We start from the raw sequence: 19,834 nt of genomic DNA on the forward strand, positions 1-19,834 counted from the left end.
ACGGCTCTGGGTTATTGATTAGCGATTCATTGCTCTCCATTGGTTCGATTCGGTCATCTAGTTTATAGAGATCAGTGAAGTGGTTTATCCAGACATCTTCGGTGATGGCAATTTCTATGCAGTCGGTTGTCCTGTCACTAAAGAAAGGGGCGTTCACCTCCCTCCAGAATGCCGTGTTGTCCCTTAAGGTACTGGCTTTCAGCAGAGCTTCCCAGGCCGCGTTTTCAGTTCCTTTTTTCTGTTCTTAATTGCCTGTTTGTAAGCGGCACGGGCGGATCTGATTTCCACCTGGTTTGTTGGAGTTTTGTTGAGGCTGGCCTTCAAGATGTCGCGAGTGTTAGAACACTCGTGATCGAACCAACTTTGGCTCTTAGAAGTATTGGTTTTGTTGTTATTTCTGGTCAAATTTTTTCTAATTTGTGAGGCGATTTGATCGAAGGCAGAAATAATTTCCAAAGGGTTGGGTGGGAGTTCTAAACAGGTCCGGAAAAGGTCAGGAGCCGTTTTGATCAGATTTTCAAGAAATTTCGAGGTGTCAATTTTTGCCCATTTTAAGGTGTATCCGTTTCTTGACGAAAGTGAGATGATGTGTGAAAAAAGGTTTTCCACGGTGCTCCTAGACTTAGTGCCACTGGAGGGGGAGTATATTTTAATGCTGATGGGGTAGTGATCGCTCAGAACCAACTCCTCTCTATTAAGTTCTAAAGCGTCTCCATGATGAGTAAGGGACAAGAGGAAAAAGTCTATTGTCGTGAGCGATCCCCTTCCATGGAATGTGGGTAGAAAATCAGTCGGGGGCACAGTTAGATCGTTGAAGAAACCCAAATCCCACTCGTGTAATAAGTTGTTCAGTTGGGTACCCATGCTTGAATGTTCGAAATGGGTGGTGTGTTCTCCATTTGGGGCTCTTTGATCACAAACCCTAGTTCCACTATATGGGCATAAGTGACAATTGAAATCACCTAGAATGATCAAGCGCTGGTCTGAGGAGGACCCTCCCATACCCTTCTTTATTACTGTAGAAAGAAACTCCATGAATTTTGTTTGATCGTCTCTCTGTGCACCGTTGTATAGATTAATTATGAGAGAGCTGACAACCTCTTTCCCAGATATTTTAAAGGCCTGAAGTAGGCGGCCGAAGGACTTTGGGCTATGATCAGTTTGCGGGAGGTCAACGCGTTCTAATGATGCGTTTAATCTATTTGAAACGTACAAGCAGAGACCTCCAGAGGATCTGCCTCTATGGGACTGAGTAGAGGGAGTGAAATGTGTGCTATATCCATCCAGATTTACAGGCGTCAGATCCCAACATTCCTGGAACGCTAAGATGTCGAAGGTGTGTATGTAATTCAGGAAGGTTGGGTCATTTATTTTATTTGAAAGCCCGGCTATATTCCAAGATAAAATAGAGAGATAATTGTCCTCGATGGAATGTGTTGGGGTGCAGTTTGGGTGATTCAGGTCAGAAGTTGGGGTTGGAAAAGAAATCTGGGTGTCGTTAGTTTGTGAGCTTTCCGGTTCAGAAGGGCCGTGTGACAGAACCAGGTTAAGAGAATCCTCAGTGGGTTGGAAAGGGGCAAGGTTTCCATGTTTGCTTGGGGTCATCCCTGGGCTAACAGGAGACATGGGGGACCTTGGCTTGTTGTTAAACGGTAAGTAATTTTTTAATGGTCAGTCGACCATTTCTAAGGGTGAAAAGTAGTTACTAGTTGGGACCCCTCTCCATCCCTCTTCGTATGGATGATCTCTTCTTGGGTTCCAGGGCGGGTAATCCCAGTCCCTCCTCCTGTTACGTGTTTCGACTTGAGACCAGCTCCAGCCTGGGGATTGGCCCCAATTTTGGGGGAAATCTTGTTCACGTGGAAACCTCGGTGGGTAAAAGAAGGACAGACGGTTGGTGTCTATGCTTCCCTTTCTCTCCAGGGTTGACCAGGAACATATATAACTCACTGTCTCTGGGTTATCAAAATTGATGATGATACAATCCCCTTTTATTCTTTTCCTTGTATCCCCTATCCACGGGACTCTTCGTACCATGGACAGTCTACTTTTGCAGTGTGAGGGAAGGGGTCTATTAATCTGGAGCCACTGCATGACTTTGTTTTTTAATGACCAGGTGGATTCACTCATGTTTTCTTCCAATTCTGGTACCCCTGTAAGGATCACAGTGTAGGGGCTTGCTTCAGGGGGAAGATGGACTGGTCTCTTTGGGCCAGCTGGTTTGTTGGGTGCTTCAGCAGCCTGTTGAGTGGCCGAGGGTTTAGGTGATGGGGGCTTAGAGTTCTTACTGGTGGAATCTACACTTGTTGCTGGTTTTCCCTGTACTTGTTTGGTGGAACCCTTAGTGTCTGTAGAAGTAGTTTGGTTAGTAGTTGGAGTTTTTGGTTTTTTTTCTATAGGTGGGGGAGCTTTATGCATTGTAGATTGAGGCGCTGGTTTCTGTAAAGTAACAGCCTGGATATGTTTGGTGGTCGTAGAGACTAATGGCACTGCGGTGGTGACAGAAGGTTTGAGATGGTTAACCTGGTTTGTTAGTCTAGCGAGCTGTTTCTCAATATTATTTAGCGTTCGCTCGATTGGGAGTAGTTGCAATTTTATAAAATCCTTAATTGAGTCAAAAACTTGTACAGTGAGTTCTAGATGATTAGATTTAACAGTGTCATGACCCCTGTGATTCTCCTCCGTCGGGGTGGCCAAAAGAGAAGAGTCATCCACGTTGTCAGGCAATGACTGTCTAGAGATCTTTGGAAGGTTAATACGTGGAGGTTTTTTAGACCTAGTGCGCTTCGGTGGACAGTGCAACTTAGACTTAGGTATTAACCTTGCACTGGTTTGTTTGGGAATGGCTCCCTCCTTGGACGCCTTCTCGGGTTTCGGGGGTGAGGCTACAGCTAAGGGTGAGGGCTGAGGTTGTGACTCTAACAAAATTGAAGACACGGGTTGAGTGGGGCTGATCACCAGAGTAGGAGTTTTCTCCAGGTCATCCATAGAGGCTTCCCCTAGTGAGAGATGAGTGACTGATAAGTCGACGCTCATTGGGATGGTGTGAAGTTCAGCACGAATGTCTTGTAATAAAGGAGCGTTGGTTACCTGGTGGATGGGTGTTTTGGCTAGAGCGAGAAGGCCCATAGAAGACCTCCGTGCTGCAGCAAGGTCCTGGGAGACGCGTCTTTCAAGCAACACAATTCCCTGATTGATAGCATCGTTAGCTTTGGTAATAAATTGGTCGATTGGGCCAATTACTTCACCCACTCCATGGGCGGTTTTGTTCCTCATAGCCCTGGTAGTCATGTTAGCAGAGAAACACCCTTAGGGTGTAAAGCTAAAACAGTAGTGATGGATGACTCCCAGTGCGGATGGTAAAGTACAAGGCGGGAAGATACGGTTGAAAGAGGATTGGCCCAGACCAGACTTGCCCTGGCTTGAACAGGCTTAAACGGGCCCGCCCTTGGCCCGGGCTTCGCCCGGGCGTCGACCCGCGCGCGTCCCGCGATGCGCGTTGTAGCTCTTGCTTTTAAGTCTAAGAGGAGAGGGCGGGGCACTGGGAGGGGGCGCGGCACCCTCGGGAAGAGGAGACAGCTGGTGTCAATAACGCTGTCCCTCGCAGTCCCGGGGCCGCGCCTCTCACCTCCTCTGCGGCCTCGCTGATCTCTTCTCCTTCCTCGGCGGCAGTGGATTTTGGCAGTAAGTTTAGCTACTCCAGTAGCGAGTGACAGGCAGGGAAAGATGCAGGAAACACCTCTGTGTACGAGCGGCACCCGCAGGGCGGGGGCCGCGAGAGGTTATAAACGCCTGGGGGCGGGCACTGGGAGGGGGCGCGGCACCCTCGGGAAGAGGAGACAGCTGTTGTCAATAACGCTGTCCCTCGCAGTCCCGGGGCCGCGCCTCTCACCTCCTCTGCGGCCTCGCTGATCTCTTCTCCTTCCTCGGCGGCAGTGGATTTTGGCAGTAAGTTTAGCTACTCCAGTAGCGAGTGACAGGCAGGGAAAGATGCAGGAAACACCTCTGTGTACGAGCGGCACCCGCGGAGCGGGGGCCGCGAGAGGTTATAAACGCCTGGGGGCGGGCACTGGGAGGGGGCGCGGCACCCTCGGGAAGAGGAGACAGCTGGTGTCAATAACGCTGTCCCTCGCAGTCCCGGGGCCGCGCCTCTCACCTCCTCTGCGGCCTCGCTGATCTCTTCTCCTTCCTCGGCGGCAGTGGATTTTGGCAGTAAGTTTAGCTACTCCAGTAGCGAGTGACAGGCAGGGAAAGATGCAGGAAACACCTCTGTGTACGAGCGGCACCCGCGGAGCGGGGGCCGCGAGAGGTTATAAACGCCTGGGGGCGGGCACTGGGAGGGGGCGCGGCACCCTCGGGAAGAGGAGACAGCTGGTGTCAATAACGCTGTCCCTCGCAGTCCCGGGGCCGCGCCTCTCACCTCCTCTGCGGCCTCGCTGATCTCTTCTCCTTCCTCGGCGGCAGTGGATTTTGGCAGTAAGTTTAGCTACTCCAGTAGCGAGTGACAGGCAGGGAAAGATGCAGGAAACACCTCTGTGTACGAGCGGTGGATATAAGTCAGTTACTTGGATTGTGAAGGGTAGCGGAGGGATAGAAGAAGGAACAAGCATTGGCATAGCCAATAGGTCTCGCCTTTGGGACCTTATAAGTGTTTAGCCATGCAACAGTTGATGTTGTTGCACCAAGGATATTGTGATGGATAACTAAGCACTTATAAGGTCCTAAAGCTAGACCTATTGGCTATGCCAATGCTTGTTTATAAAGTCTTATATAGCGCAACCCACATCAATGGCAACAACAGTGCATTACAATGAAGAGACCATACATATAAAAAATAATTTTAAAACAAAATGTGTTTGTCAACTTGTATTAAAAATAAGATGGTAGATATATGTTGCAGAGTGCATATACAATTATACAGTTTAACGCAGCACATTTAAAGTCTTAAAAGAGCGCCATTGTGTTGCCGTCTCTAGATTTTTGGCATTTTTTCAGGGAACTCTGCCTCCCTACCACTAATATATGCTCATTTGTAGTTGACATTTTTGTTTTATATATTTCATCAGTTTTAGAGTAATGTCGTAAATGTTCTATAATTCAGTCTTTCAGTGCGTCACAACTGCTCCGTAGTGTTTATTACAACCAGCTCAGGGTAACTACAGAATAGGAGGGGCTGCATCATTGAGAGCACATTATCCTTGAATGTGTTGGGATTTTGGGAAGACTGTTTAGGTCAGTCCAAATTATTTTATTACACATTCGTCAGACTGGAATCCCGCCACGTTGATGTTTCTGAAGCATTTTCATTTAGTCTTGGTAGTTACATTGTACAGGTTTTAAACTACTGCTTATATTGCAGTTGCCAAGGCCTCTTCCATGCATGCCTCAATCATATACAAGTAATAGGCGAAACCTAAATGCATTTACCAATGCTTGTTGCATTCCATTCACTTAAAGCCCGGTCTGGGAGCACAATAGAAACGGAACGCGGATAACTTCAAAAGAAGGATAGAACTAAAAGAAACATCATATCCTAACTGAAAGGAAGAAGAAATACCCATTCAGTGCATGCACAATGTAGCGAAAGGACTACTCATAACTTGTGTTAACGAAAACAGAGTCGAATAAACGAAACTGTGGCAGAAGAAATAGAACTGTGAGAGAAACACAGTCTATAAAACTTGATGGTCTGAGAGTGAGTGGGCGTGCTAGACTGTCTTAATTAGAAGAACAGAGCGACTGTGGTGAGGAGGAAGTGTGCAATGCAGAATAGGTCATGAGAGAGGCAGCGGCGCTGAGCTCTGGGATTGAACGAGCAGTTGTAGGGGAGACTCAAAATAGCGAGCCCCTGATAACGAGGCTTAAAGAGCGAGTGAGTTATGAAAGAAGAGTGTGACAAAGACCCTGAACTGTGAACTCACAAGGGAAAGAAGAAATAAATCCCTGATGCTGAGTGGGACTGAGTCACCAAAGCAGAAAGAGCGAGAGCGTAAGCATGAAAGAAAAGAGAGACACCAATGTGAAAGAACAAGAAGCGTGAACAAAAGCGTGTGAGCGAGGAGAGAGCTGCGCGCGCCCGCTTGGGAGAGCAGTCTGCTCTTTATGGAAGCACATACTTGTGCTTGTGGCGCCCCCCCGCAAGGTGTATGCCGCCACAGGCACGAGTATATGCTCGAAAAAGACCTGAACGACGGCTAAAGGTCTCCTATGCAGATCATGCGCGCTGCTTTGGAGAGACCTAAAAAGAAAAAGATATAGATATATATAGATATATGTAAGCACTTTTTTGGTAAGTAGCACGCTACTCTGGAACTCAGAACGATTAGTGGTGAATCTGTATAGTGATATTTGAGAAGAAATATGAAATTTGAGGAGTGGACATGTTAGTCTGTCATTTTGATTGAAATGGATAGTGGAGAGATAGAAGAGTGACGGATTTAGAATTTTTTTTTGGGGAGGTCATATCAGTAGTAGGAGGAGGAGGATCCTTGGGATGAGTAAAAAGGGATGTGGAGGGGAAGAGTCAGAGGGAAGCGTTTAGAAAGGCTTGTTTTGGTGATATCAGTATAGTAAAAGAGGTGTCAGATGGTGCAAGGAGGGGTAGAGTAGGGGAGAGTCTAGAAAGGCTTATTTTGGGGATCATAGTGGTGGTATGGGGTTTGGGGTAAATGAGAGAGTGGATGTAGAGGATATATTGATAGAGGTATAGGATGAGAAATAGGGTAGTGAATTGGAAAGAGTAGTAGAAAGAGGTTCGAGATGAGTCAGAGGAAGAAGTATAGTGAGATAGGTATAGGATGAGAAATAGGGTAGTGCATTGGATATGCTGACTTAGAAGAAAGTATAAAATATAAAGATCCATAAGTACATGGAAAGTATATAAATGCATAAAGGAAGTAAGTATAAGTAGATTAAGATACTGATAGAGGTATAGGGTGAGAAATAGGGTAGTGCATTGAATATGTTTGATGATACCATCCACCAACGCCCTTGGCATACCCCTTCATAATAGTGAGTCGCTAACGCTATTTTGTGAGTCGGTGACTCGCAAGATAGAGTTTGTACATACTACCACTGTTTTTTGATGTAAAAAACTGGTTGGTTTTTATCTTTTGCGCCCCAAAAAAATGGTTGTACATCCGGCTCTTAGTCTCTAGCAAATTTACACTAGTGCAAACCACACACATATTGATATTTTCTGCAATAATTTGGCCTACTGAACTTTCATTTTGGATTTACAAGGTATGATACCTTCATATGAGAGTTTATATGAGCGCCACCAGCTAGCGGCAAGAAATGCACAGTTGCTAGATGAATATGATATCTAGACTCGAACACTTTGTTGTTTACGCATATGCTACATGAATCTCAAAAGCTGTGCCTGCACGTCTCTCCCTTTAAAAATAATTGATGACAACAACGATCAGCACTTAAGGGCAACCGCGTTATGACTATAGGTTTCACAAGTGTGGCCTAATACATAGCCTGCTCCCTAGTTCTAACTCACCTGTGTCTACACAGTAATACAGATATTTTCAGTTTGGTGTTTTCCGATGGACACCTCTTGTCTATCGTGATTAGGATGATCTGGATAGGAAAACTGCACCCCTTTAATATGAGGGATGCTAGTATAAACATACTATTTTACAATCATCTAGGATTTTGATTCTAGCTTTAGAACACGTACAAGGTATTTTTATTTGTCCCTTTTTTTAGATACTCATACCCTTCAGCACGTCTATATGACCTAATTAAGCCATATTGGTTAAGGAGGTTTTCTCATCCCCTTACACTTCTTTTACAGTGCCATGTAGAATAACACAGTGCTTTTCTTAGTATCATGATGGGCTAGATTAGGCAACTAACATACGTAGGCATTTTGGTTTAACAAACATTTGGCAATATTATTGCTATGCCTTCTGTTTTCCTTTTTAGTTATGGGCCAAGTCTGCTCCTACATAACGAAGAGTGGTAAGTGAGATTACTAACCTCACTCATGCTTGGAGAGCTCTGAAACATCAGACCTCGTCCTCATTGGTCCTGATGAAGGCCACATAACCTGTAGAGGCAACACTGGGCCAAAACATGTTGACAGCTCACTAGGTGTTGTGGATCACTAACTCACCCACTTCAACACCGCCATCTTTTTTAACCTTCTTTTTCTGTACAATATATCACCATACACAGGAAAATAGATATTTTTACCCTCTGTTCACGACTGTCACTACTCAGCCAGTCTACCTACAGGTGGAGGACATTATATCTCTTGGAGAATGGAACACCTAAGTGATAGACCCTATGATGATACTATCCACCTAACTACATTGGCCGAGAATCAAAATATCCAAAACAAAGTGGTTCTTTGGTTTTGGGGCTCCAATACAATCCCTGTGAGACTCTGGTTTACTGACACAGGTGATTAATTCTCCTTTGATCTTAAAATGAAATAAAAGTAGGCCTGAATGGGTGCGGCCCAAAGGCTGTGTGGGAGCACAACAAATCGACGGGCGAAAGGTCTCTGATTTTCCGGATGCAAGGATGGAAAACGCGACTGAAACAATATTGACAAGGGTGGAAATGAACAGCGAACCAAAAGGAACCAGAGGTGGCCTCGAACCGGAGCTCTACAAAACACGTCAAACCCGACGGCATAAAGAAAACAATGGAGTCAATGCCCATACGCATTATCATCAAGAGGGAAGAAAAACAACTTGCACACATCCGGACCCAACACTAGATGGCAGAAGTATGCAGAGCTGCGTATCTACAGAGAGACAGACACACACATTCACTGGAATAAGCAAAGGTTAAAGTGGCATTCGACTTAGATCTTGTATTATAAAAAAATATTGTTTTAAAATAAAAGAAGAAAAACACTGAAATTCACCAATTATAGTTTACTCAGTGTACTATAATGTGTGCCCCTGCCACATCACTCATGATCCATAGTTCCAATGTTAACTGCAAAATCTCAAGCCCCTGGAATACAATGTGATTTCTGTTCCTGGACTACAATGTGATTTCTGTCCCCAGAATACAATGTGATTTCTGTCCCCAGAATACAATGTGATTTCTGTTAAAAGGCCATGACTGAGTTAAACTGAGACACTTGCCATGGGCACACTTGACAGCTATGAACGTCCACACAACAGCAGCATCACTAGCCTAATGTAGCCAGGCAAAGAGTTCAGAAAAGTACACGCAAGCATGCTTAAAGCATCAAGTTTCATGTGCCTTAGAATGTAGGGCTACATATTAATCTGGTGTTATCCAAAACGTTATGGTTTCACAAGTTGTGGGCAGGGGTGACCAGCCTTACAATGTCATAATATTCAGTAAGGAATTGGTGAATGACCCCCAGGTCATTGACAGGAATTTGTTTATTAAAACATTTGAATATACCACTCATACTTTTTAATAAAAAATACATTAATAGTCGGTAAACCAGACAGAGTATTGATAAAGTGAGCATGAGAGGAAATGAGATGTGAGAGGGACACGAGATGTGAGAGGGACACGAGATGTGAGAGGGACACGAGATGTGAGAGGGACACGAGATGTGAGTGCAATACACAGACTTTCTATGTTTAAAACCCTCTAAATTAAGTCCATTGGACATACGGCCAATGGAGAAACATACACACCCTGGAAAACTAAGTCTATAAATTACATATGTGCTTTATGACAGTCACTGCAAAAACAACAGGGTTGCTAAACACTGGAAAACAGAATTGGTCTATTTTGAGCAGCTGAAAAAACATTGATAAGCATTGATTTCGAAAGCTTTAAAAAAACACTGTTAAATCTACAAAAATAGGCACTGAAAGCACGACAGCCTATGTATAGCCACTCAGTGTGGAGGACAATCATAAGTTTCGATAGAAGCACTGAAGACTCGCAGATGTGCTAGCTCCCCTTCAAGAAACCTCCAAGTGTTTTGCTATATAAATGCATGTCATATTTATACTTTGATAGAGAGCAGACAATTTGAGGGATTATAAATGGTCTTGTTGATTGGTAATGCAAAGGAATAGCATTGATTTGGTGTAAGAGTGATAGAGGTGGTTATGGCTGTCAATCTTAAAGAAGTGATGATGGTCTATGTTGCAGATGACAGAAAACTGATGTTAATCAAGAAACTTTGCTGGGGTCAGATAAGAAGAGTCTTTAGATGCTGGCCAGAAATAGGACTCTGATCATTTCTTTGGTCCTTCTCAGTGAAGTAATTTTACATGAAAACATTTCTACTAATGAATGTAACATCATTGTCACAACTAAAATGAGTAAAGAAAGCCTTGACGGTTTCTTCCAAGTATTTTTCTGAAATCAATTGTGGCACAAGGTTAGCCGAGGTAATGCATTCTGGGCTTTTTGCACAATGTCAGCACTGAAGCCTAGGCATTTGGTGCTGTAAACAGACTGTGGTGCAAAGCTGTGCAGATTTATCTCACAGAGCATTCCTGCACTTGATGCTGGCTGTTAGTAGTGGAGAGAAGAACAAACTTTGGTTTGGTTGGGGTTAGCTTTAAGCACTTTTTTGATATAATGGCCTCAAAAATACGTTTAGCAGAGGGACTATGTAATGCTTAAACAACGATCTTAGATAGAACACATGATCATCTGTGTATGGGTGATGTTTAGTGGGTCTGAAGTAGGACTTTAACAGACTCCAATATCACGTTGAAAATCACTGGTGATAGGGTGCAGCCTCGAGGGACACATTATGGGCATTGATTAGGACTTGAGAACTTCCATCTGAAGCAGCTATGCTCTATACTTCAGGTAAAATTCAAAACCATGGCAAGGTAATGCCATCAAAGCTTGTTTGCAATACGAAGCTGTGAAAGCAGGGCTTGATGATAAAGACTGTCAAAAGCTGTGTAGAGGTCCTTAAGGACGCGAAAACGGGGCACAGTGTTGACTGCAAAGGTATAACATTGTATAGGGTTGCTGCACACCTTGGTCTGAAGCCCTCCCACCTAGTCCTGCAAGGAGTCATTGCACTTTTTGTGGAATTGGTTTATGCCTGCATTTGAAGATTTGTTTCAGCATTAGTGGCTGGTATAAAATTGAATTTTAGTTTGTGAGGTCATCAGGATCCAGGTCAGCTTCCTGAGGAGGCAGGAGTTTCCTGGTCTTAAGACCATCTGGGTAGGGATCATGTGTAAGAAGTATTGACAATGTTGTAATTTCTACAGGTATCTTATGATTACTGATGGAATGATACTGTCCTGATGTGATACCACTTCAGTGACTCGAATAGGCGTGACCCATTACTGCAATGATAGCCTGCTAACAGATTCCTCTTGTCATGTTCACAGTAAGCCATATCAATCTGTGGGAATTTGTAGTTCGCAATAAGCAGCTGTTATGGCAAAATATTAAGAATATTGTTGCAATCTAAATAGAACAAGACATTTCTAAATGAATAGAAGACTAGAAATAAAACAATGTGTCATGACACTTTTTGGGAAATTAATAAACAGTTGTGTAAAATGATAGTGCAGGCACAAACCGTCTGAAGAATGGGTATGCATCTGAAGGCACAATATACGCATTTCTAATGAGTACCAGAAGCATCAAACCTACATGGATAAGGGATAGAAAGCACTGGCTGCACTTTAACTGATCAGCAAATGGTATGAAAAATATAAGTGAATAGACTGTTCACCACTACAGCTACTATGATATGCGGGGGAGGGTTGTTACAGATTTGCCAAACTGCGTAATAGGCATTCAATGGACGCAAAACGTGCTGTCAAATATCTTCTGTAAATGAGTTACATTACTGAAAAAATAATATTTTGAATTTCTTTAATACCTGATTATGGTCATCTACAACTGGAAGCAGAGGAGGGGACGGCAATGTGTTGGTCTCTTTCTCACCACTGCTGTGTTTTCTGAAAAATAAATATCAGATTTACTTTGATTTCCTTTCTAACATTTTTTTTTAGTCTGTGACTACATATTCATAAGAATAACCACTAACGGCATTCAAGCCACAATTAACAATGGGCATCAAGCCGAAGGGAATTATTCAAGCATTGATAGTTATGGTACAGACCATAATTTATGTACGATACCCACAACTATGCATAAACAATTGCCTGTCCATGGCCTTTACTTTATTCTTTTGAGTCATATGTCTCCAATTTGTCATAGAAAAAATATAAGGGAACACTCAAAGAAATGCAATGTCTGCCAGGTGCACTGATTTGCAAAATTTAGCATTAAGCGTCTACAGTATATATGATACTTGTATTTTCAGTTGCCACGAAATCTAAACCACTGTTATGAGTTGTACATTTAGTAGACAATGAATCACACACATTTTAAGTTGGAACAAAAGCACCCATGCAAAGAGTACATTTAAAGTTCTTGACTAGAGGATGGAATTAAAATATAAGATGAAAATGCCAGAGCTACGAATGCTGCAGTACAATTTTCTAAAAGTAAAACATTATGTAATCTCAGATTGAACATACAGTAAGTTTTTTGAAATCTCTACAAGGAATGAATAAGCATCAAATTAGTAAACCAAATACCTAGAAAAGAGTCAATAACAATGTGGATTCAAGCTGAACTTTGTTGGGAGGAAACCCATCAATGTCATGCAGCAGTTCAGCAAATGGAAGGTCTGTGAAAATGAAGGTAGAAGCTGCACAAGAACAAATGACATACCTTTGATAATGTTTCTTCTTGTGAATACTCTCCCATCGCAGATTCTTCACCTGGTGAATTTCCCCAAGTTCCAAGTTAGACATGAATGGAGGTTCTACTGGCCTCCGTCACGATCCCATCCCACTTCATGACATGACATGAAATGGTCTTTTCCACACTCTCAGACAGAGCATGACAGAGATTGAGAATAGCGACAGCATGATTAATCTAGCTTGGAACCTTAACATTTAAAAGTCCACTCTACAAAAGGGGGAAGAGGGCAGGCGGTGAGAAACCTGCGGATAGATACAGAATCCACCTTGACCAGTATAAGCGAAAATAAGTAACTTGTTCTTCTTTTGGATGTATTTGTGTGATGCAAGTATTTTTGGTATAAAATGTGTTTTTGTTTTTATTATCTGTTTAAAATGTTTAGTAGTTATTACATTTTTTGGATCTAATTTTGCATTTTTAATTCCATAGTAAGATGTGGGTTAAGTTATTCAATTGCCTCAAATTGTAAAGCGCTCTTATATCCTTCGGGATCAAGTTTGCAATATATAAAACTTTATAAATAAATAAATAAAATACATCTAACTTCAGATGCCACACCTTATTAATCAAAACTGAAGCAATTTCCGATAGATGGAGGTGGGTCTGAGGAGTGGACTTTACAACAGAAAGTCCTGCACGACAGAGCTGGCAAAATGACTCTTCTTGCAAACTTCCAAATCAATACAGTAATGCCTGGCTAAAGTATGAATAAATGAACTAGGGGCAGCATAGCTAATGTCCAAAACAGAAACAGACTGATCAAAGTAGTCGTAGTGACCTTTTCCTTGGTGAAATGAGACGGGGGCCTAAAAAAAGGGTCCTTTTTTGGCCAAGGTATAACACAATTTGATGCAAACGTCAATCATCATCATAAGGCCCATTTTTTGAACTGCCTTCTATTCTGTGCAACCAAAAAGATGATCATCCACTCTGTACACAGTCATATCAACCTAGAAACCAAGGAACTGCTTAAGATTCAACCTGTATAGCCTCTCCTCTTTAGTGGTGTGTGGCAAAGGGACTAACGTTGGGGGCGTGGTGGAGTGCTCCACATGGAAGGGAGGCACCGCTTTCAGAAGAAAGATGCAGGAGTTCGAAGTACCAACTTATTAGAGTGAAATATGTCATTTGGAGGTGGGATTGATAACACATGCAGCTCACTGACATTATGTTTGTTGTTTGTCCAAAAACATGCCATACCCTGGGTCAAAAACTACGCTGCAGCATATAATTAATTAATTCATATAGTGAAATCTAATGAATGAAAAATGAATGTGAAGAAAACCTATGCATTTTTTTAAATTAGCCCTAGATACTGAGTTTAGCATTAGTGGCTACTTGTCCAAATTTAAACTTGGGGCTATCCATATTATCAATGTGATTCAGAGGACAATTTGCTTAATGTGTTCTTTCTTGCACACCAGATTACATTTGGAAGCCAAAAATGAAGAGAGATTAAATTGATAATAAGAAATGTTCTACCCTTGGGTGTTACCAGATACATACATAGGCTACCCCACTTGAGTAGGTGGGCCTACTGCGTTCAAAGTTAAACGCCCCAAAATGCAACGTGAAGATGTTTTCGCCCTAACAATTTACCCATTCTTGCAGTGTGGGCACCTGCAGTATTTTGGTTTGTGCCCACCCACCACCAAGGGAAGCCTACCAAACCTATACATTTCTGGAAACTAGACACTCAGGGTAGTCCAAAGTGGTGGGACTTGCATACATCCCACTATGTTTTTCTTACCCAGAATGGCATGTCAACCACAAACCTTGGTTAAAATCATGCATTTTCTTCACATTTCTCAGAGGACAAGCTCTAGAACCTGCCGGGATCTACAGAATGCTTACTAGCTAGTGTTCTGTATGGTGCCAGACCCAGTCACACAAGTGGTGGTACTGTTTTTGTCAAGAGAAAGGCTCCAAAACGTAATCTAGAAACATGAAACAAATTGGCTGAAAACACACATTGTACTCACATTTAAGTGAGGCAATGTTCTGAAATCTGCTGGGATACCCTAAATTCTTACCACTGAGTTTTTAAACACTTCACTCGATAGAAATGGTTGATTTCTATCTGACAAAAACTGGTCAAATTTCAGACCGTGTTAAGTCAATATGCGGTCAATGAAGTCTTAAGATGGTTACAGTTTTCGCTTGTTTTAATGGCTTATGTTAGGTCCACCTCTAAATGGGAGGCAAAGTTTCAATCGGAAAGTATAGGGTAGTAGGACTATGGCCCAGGCCCTGTCCCCTTGGACTTACCGGAGATCAGTCCTACAAACTGTCTAGCCCCTTGCAAATCTGGCTCCCGCCTCTTCTCCTGCTCATGCTCTTTCTCTCTCCCTCATGCCGGTTTGCTCTTTACATCATTAACTCTTTTTTGGGGACTCTCATCAGTTTCCCTTTTTCGTCCATTTTTCCCTTGGGCTTTTGGCTCTTTCATGCTTTGTGTCCGTTTCACCCTAGCGCCGTTTTACCTGATGGTAGCCCGCTGTGCTTTTTCTCCACGCTCAGTTTCCTGCCTTCCACCTCCTGCGCACCCTCCCTTCCCTCGCTCCTTACCTGTTCCATCCCATGCTACTGCTCCTTCTCGCATTCTTAACAAGCCCTGCCCACTATCCCCCACACTCCTACACCCTCCCAGGACCTATTTCATGGAGGTAGCACGCACCAAAGGTTAGCCAGTCAGTGCCCGGTCCTTCTGCCCTACTAAACTACTCTGCGGTACTCCTCCAATCTCTTAACCGAGAACACCAATCCCAACCTGCTGCCACACATCACCAGGCAAAGCAGGAGCTTTTGCCTGCACTCACTGACTGTTCTCGTGCAGTGTCTCACCCACCACAGCCACACCTTCCACACAGAGTACACACAACACACTCCCCTGCTACCACTTACAGACATGCACCCCAAGACAAACTAACATGCATGCTCCTCAACAGACGCTAACTCAGTAAGTGCACCACGTAAATCTGGTACAAATGGGATTCGACGACCGGGCCTCCTCTTCCTTATGGAAACATGGCTAACCTCAGCATCGGCACTCGAAATAGCCACAGTCATCCAGGATACAAGCTCGCATTGCAGGGCCGCCACGACTAGACAGGCGGAGGAATGGCTTTAATATTAAAGGAATCCATCAACTGCACCACAACCACAGAGAACCCAACACCCTTCCTAGAGTTGGTGCCTGTCCTATCTTCTAGGGTGAAGGTGAAGTCTCCTAGTAGGACGTAGTCTTTGGAGTTGATGGTGAGGGGAGCTAGGAAGTCTATGATGTTGTTGGCGAAGGAAACTTATGTCCTGGTGGTTAATAGATGAGGGTTCCGGTCAGGGTGTATGTTGCTAAGATTTGAAGTTTGAAGTGTAGGTACTCCACAGCACTCCTCAAAAATCTAGAAAACCTTGTACTGACAAGTCACTGGACCTACACACTGCGCCGGACACATACTCAACCCAGTTTTTGCCACCTTCAATGGCATCAAAATCACCCCAACCACCCTTTTCCCCTGGACTGATCACACAATCATCCAATTCCAAATCAAAATCATTCGACAAACAAAATGCACTATGCACTGCCTCAAACCTGGCCAAATGCAGTTTGAGAGGAGCATCTTGGAATCAAACTGGCCAGACAACCTGCGCCTGAACCAGTCCAAACCAACAAATGATTAAATTGCTTAATCAAAAAGCTTGATGAATGGATCAGAAAATGTGCAGACTCCCTGGCATGCTGTAAACACAATACATTGAAGAACAGCAGTGAATCGGGCCAGCTGGTACACTGAAGACCTCAGAGCAAAACAAAACAGCAAACAATTGGAAAGAAGATAAAGAAAGAACCACCATGAAATCTATAAGGGAACTTAGAAAGCCGAACAACACAGTCCTTGATATTTTTGCACCCAAAACCAAATATAGTGTACTGGTACCACCCGCAAGCCAGCGTCATTGTTAGGGGGAGGTCAAGCTAACAATTCAGAAGCAGAACCTGTGTCCTGGTGTTAAATCGTTTCAAGCCCGATGCCAAGGGACCTACAAATCAAAAGTTCATAAAAATATATACAATGTATAGGAAGTGCGTCATGTAAGCGACCACAATGAACAGGTTGACTGTTACCAACTGGCTCGCTGTATCATAATTGGCCACTTTCATATATTGACAGGAGGAAACAACACCATGTAAGATGCTAATGGTGATCACTGTGCATAACTTTCTCCAAAAATGTCGACCTCCTGCTGGTCATCATTAGGGAAGAAATGACAATGCGGTCTTCCTCACTAAAATGAGTCTTATTTGGCATATCACATCTTTATTCTATGGTTATAGTCACGATTAAAAACTACATTGAATGTTTAGACCATTTTGTTGTGAACGGTGACATATTTCATTGCCACACAAAAACATACTGAGTGGAGGGTGCCCTTGATATTTCTTTCTTCTCTCGGTAGCTCCTTTTTGTGCATGAACCTACAAAGCAGCCCTGAGATGCTACTACCAGATGATCAGAGAAACAAAGAGGAAGGCCATAGGTTAGAGCAAAGACAACAACTCGAATAGCTGTACAGAACTCTTCACGATCAAAGACTTCACCTCACCAGCTTCCACCACAAACAACATTACCCCTTCGCAAGAACTATGCAATAACCTCTCAGAATTCTTCAATAACAAAATCAAAACCATCAACAACAACTTCAACATTCAACAAACCCCTACACTCTCACAACCAACCTATCCACAAAGAACCATGAAAACTCCCTGACTATAAACAGCTAACATCAAGAGGACCTCCATTTCGGGGTACTAATAGAACACTGCTCTCAACACATCTACAATTTGGGCATCTCCCCCATAAGCAAAGTCCTCACCCACACACCCTCTGCAGACTTCACTTAAGCAGCAAACTACTGTCCGATCTCCCTTCTCCCACACCCAGCCAAGGTCATAGAAAAAGCCATCAACAAACAAGTCACACTCATCGCAGAAACAGACATCAGGGTGATCCTTGACTGTGAAAAAAAGCAGCCCTCATACTGCTCAACCTCAGTGGTAGCAGAGAAACAACTGTTATACCGCATTCATTACAATTCATACTTTTACCCCGCAAGCCGTTGCAACGAAAATGGCTTACTGTAGGGGGTAGAAGGTGTCGGATTTAACTCCAACACCTTCCCTACTGTTGCACAGACTGGAGTTGGAATAGTAAATTATACTATTCCATCATCCAGCGCACCCCGACAGCAAGTCATGGGAAACAAATTGCATTGCAACAGCATGCGGGGTAAAAGCATGCGTTGTAACGTCATACAACCGTGGTAGCAGCCTTGGCCCTAATGAAGTGAACCTTTAGACCTTCTATGGGCTGTTTTTAGCCAATGTGTAGCAGATGTTAATGCAGAGGAGTATCCATCAAAAGATGGTCAGTTTCTGCACCACTTGCCCTTCTTCCCTCCAGAGAACCCAAAAAAGAGCTAACAGTCCACTCGATATTCCTTGGTGTGATTAAGGTAGAAGAGTAGTGCCTTCTTGGCATCTAAATGATAGAGACTATCTTTCTCTTTTGAAGAATGAGGCAGAGAAGGCTGGGAGAGCTATGGTTTGTTAAACATACTTAAAAGGCATCACCACCTTCGGCAGAAACACTGCTCAAGTCTTTAAAATTGGAAAAAAGATGGTATAGGGAGGCTGGACCGAAAGGGCCTGAGACTATCTCACCCGGTGTGTGGTTGTTATTGCAAGCAGGAAGATTGTTTTGATGGTGAGTAGGCACAAGGAACAACTGTGCAATGATTTGAAAGGGGTACACATCAGAAAGGTGAAGACTAAATTTAAGTCCAATTACGGTTCTAAAAAGGGTGTTAGAGGTAAACTAGGTTGACACCATTTTAGAAAATGCATCACAACTGGTGATTTGAACAAGTATTGGGCAAAATCTACTGGCTTTTTCACTGCTGTGGAACATGTTAAAAACACAGAGCAGTTGGTTTGAGTGGTCAAGCAATACGAAGGGAGGCGGGTGGAAAAACATTGAAGAGCAGGCGGAGGGCAGATTTAGATGAAACAGCGTATGGAAGGAAGGAAGGAAGGAGAGAGACTGCAGAGACATGTACTCAGTAATGGTGCATTTTGAAAATGAACACAAGCCTACCTGAAGGAGCCTTGGGCCAGTGGAAGGACTCTGGCCACAGGAAGCCGTACTTGGTCCATGCTCCACAGCAGGATGAAGACTTGAAGCCCAAGAGGAAGCCGGAGGTGAAAAGGAGGCACTGACCAAGGAAGGAAATGAGCGTGATGTGGGAGTCAACCAATGATAAGTAAGGGTAAATAATGGGCAAGCGCAAAGCCCCTTTCAAGATTTTATTTCTTCAGAGAGGTACCCTTTAACTGTGCCCAGAGCATAGCCTTGCTGGGCCAAAAACAAAGCAAACACCGTATCTGGCAGTTTTCCAAGAAACTGCTCAAACTGCCGAACATCACACCATGCACAAACTTGTCTAAGTTCCCTGCATATACAGATTTTGTGGAATGGCACCTGACCAGCAGGATGACATCAAAAACAGCTGGAGGGAGATCAAATGAACTCAACTGCTGCTGCTCAATTTCCATGCAAAGTTGCAGAGATTGTGCAGGCTCAGGTTGAAGACCCCACCCTGCGTCAGCGACATGAGATCTTTCCTCATTTGAAGCCTGATCGGAGGTCAGATGCTCAAGCCCAGAAGTCTGAGTACCACACTCTCCAGCAAGAGTGCTGAAATTCCACATGCAGTGCAGTGGCCAGTTCCCCCACTGCTGGAAGATGCCCACTGCCACCTCTGGATGCAATTGCCATCCATGATCAGCTAGGTGTCGCTGATTGAGATTGTATGCCCTAGCATTTAATGGTAAAACCCCGATGATCCAGCCAGTTCCAGACACATAGTGCCTCTTGGCAGAGCACTCTGGACCCCATTCCACCCGGCTTGTTGCAGTACAACACAACGTTGGTGTTGTCTGTGAGAACCTGCACCAGCCTCCCTTTGTTGGTTAATAGGAATGCCTTTAAATACCAAGTGAATCACATGCAACTCCAAAAGGTCCCTCAATTAACCTACTGAGGAATTTTCTGAGGCCACA

General features: G+C 43.7%; 1 protein-coding gene across 1 annotated transcript in view; it reads right to left on the reverse strand.

Annotated features, from left to right (window-relative positions):
• Positions 1 to 6,443: 6,443 nt before the first annotated feature.
• GARRE1 (granule associated Rac and RHOG effector 1) overlaps positions 6,444 to 19,834 on the reverse strand; it is a 553,275-nt gene continuing 539,884 nt past the window's right edge. The window contains exon 12 of the mRNA XM_086951262.1: positions 6,444 to 11,900. Coding sequence (XP_086807388.1) covers positions 11,786 to 11,900 — 115 coding nt within the window. The 3' untranslated portion in view covers positions 6,444 to 11,785. The remainder of the gene's footprint in view (positions 11,901 to 19,834) is intronic.

Source organism: Lissotriton vulgaris, unplaced genomic scaffold, assembly GCF_964263255.1.
Source record: "Lissotriton vulgaris unplaced genomic scaffold, aLisVul1.2 SCAFFOLD_1284, whole genome shotgun sequence".
In the NCBI taxonomy this organism is placed as follows: domain Eukaryota; kingdom Metazoa; phylum Chordata; class Amphibia; order Caudata; family Salamandridae; genus Lissotriton; species Lissotriton vulgaris.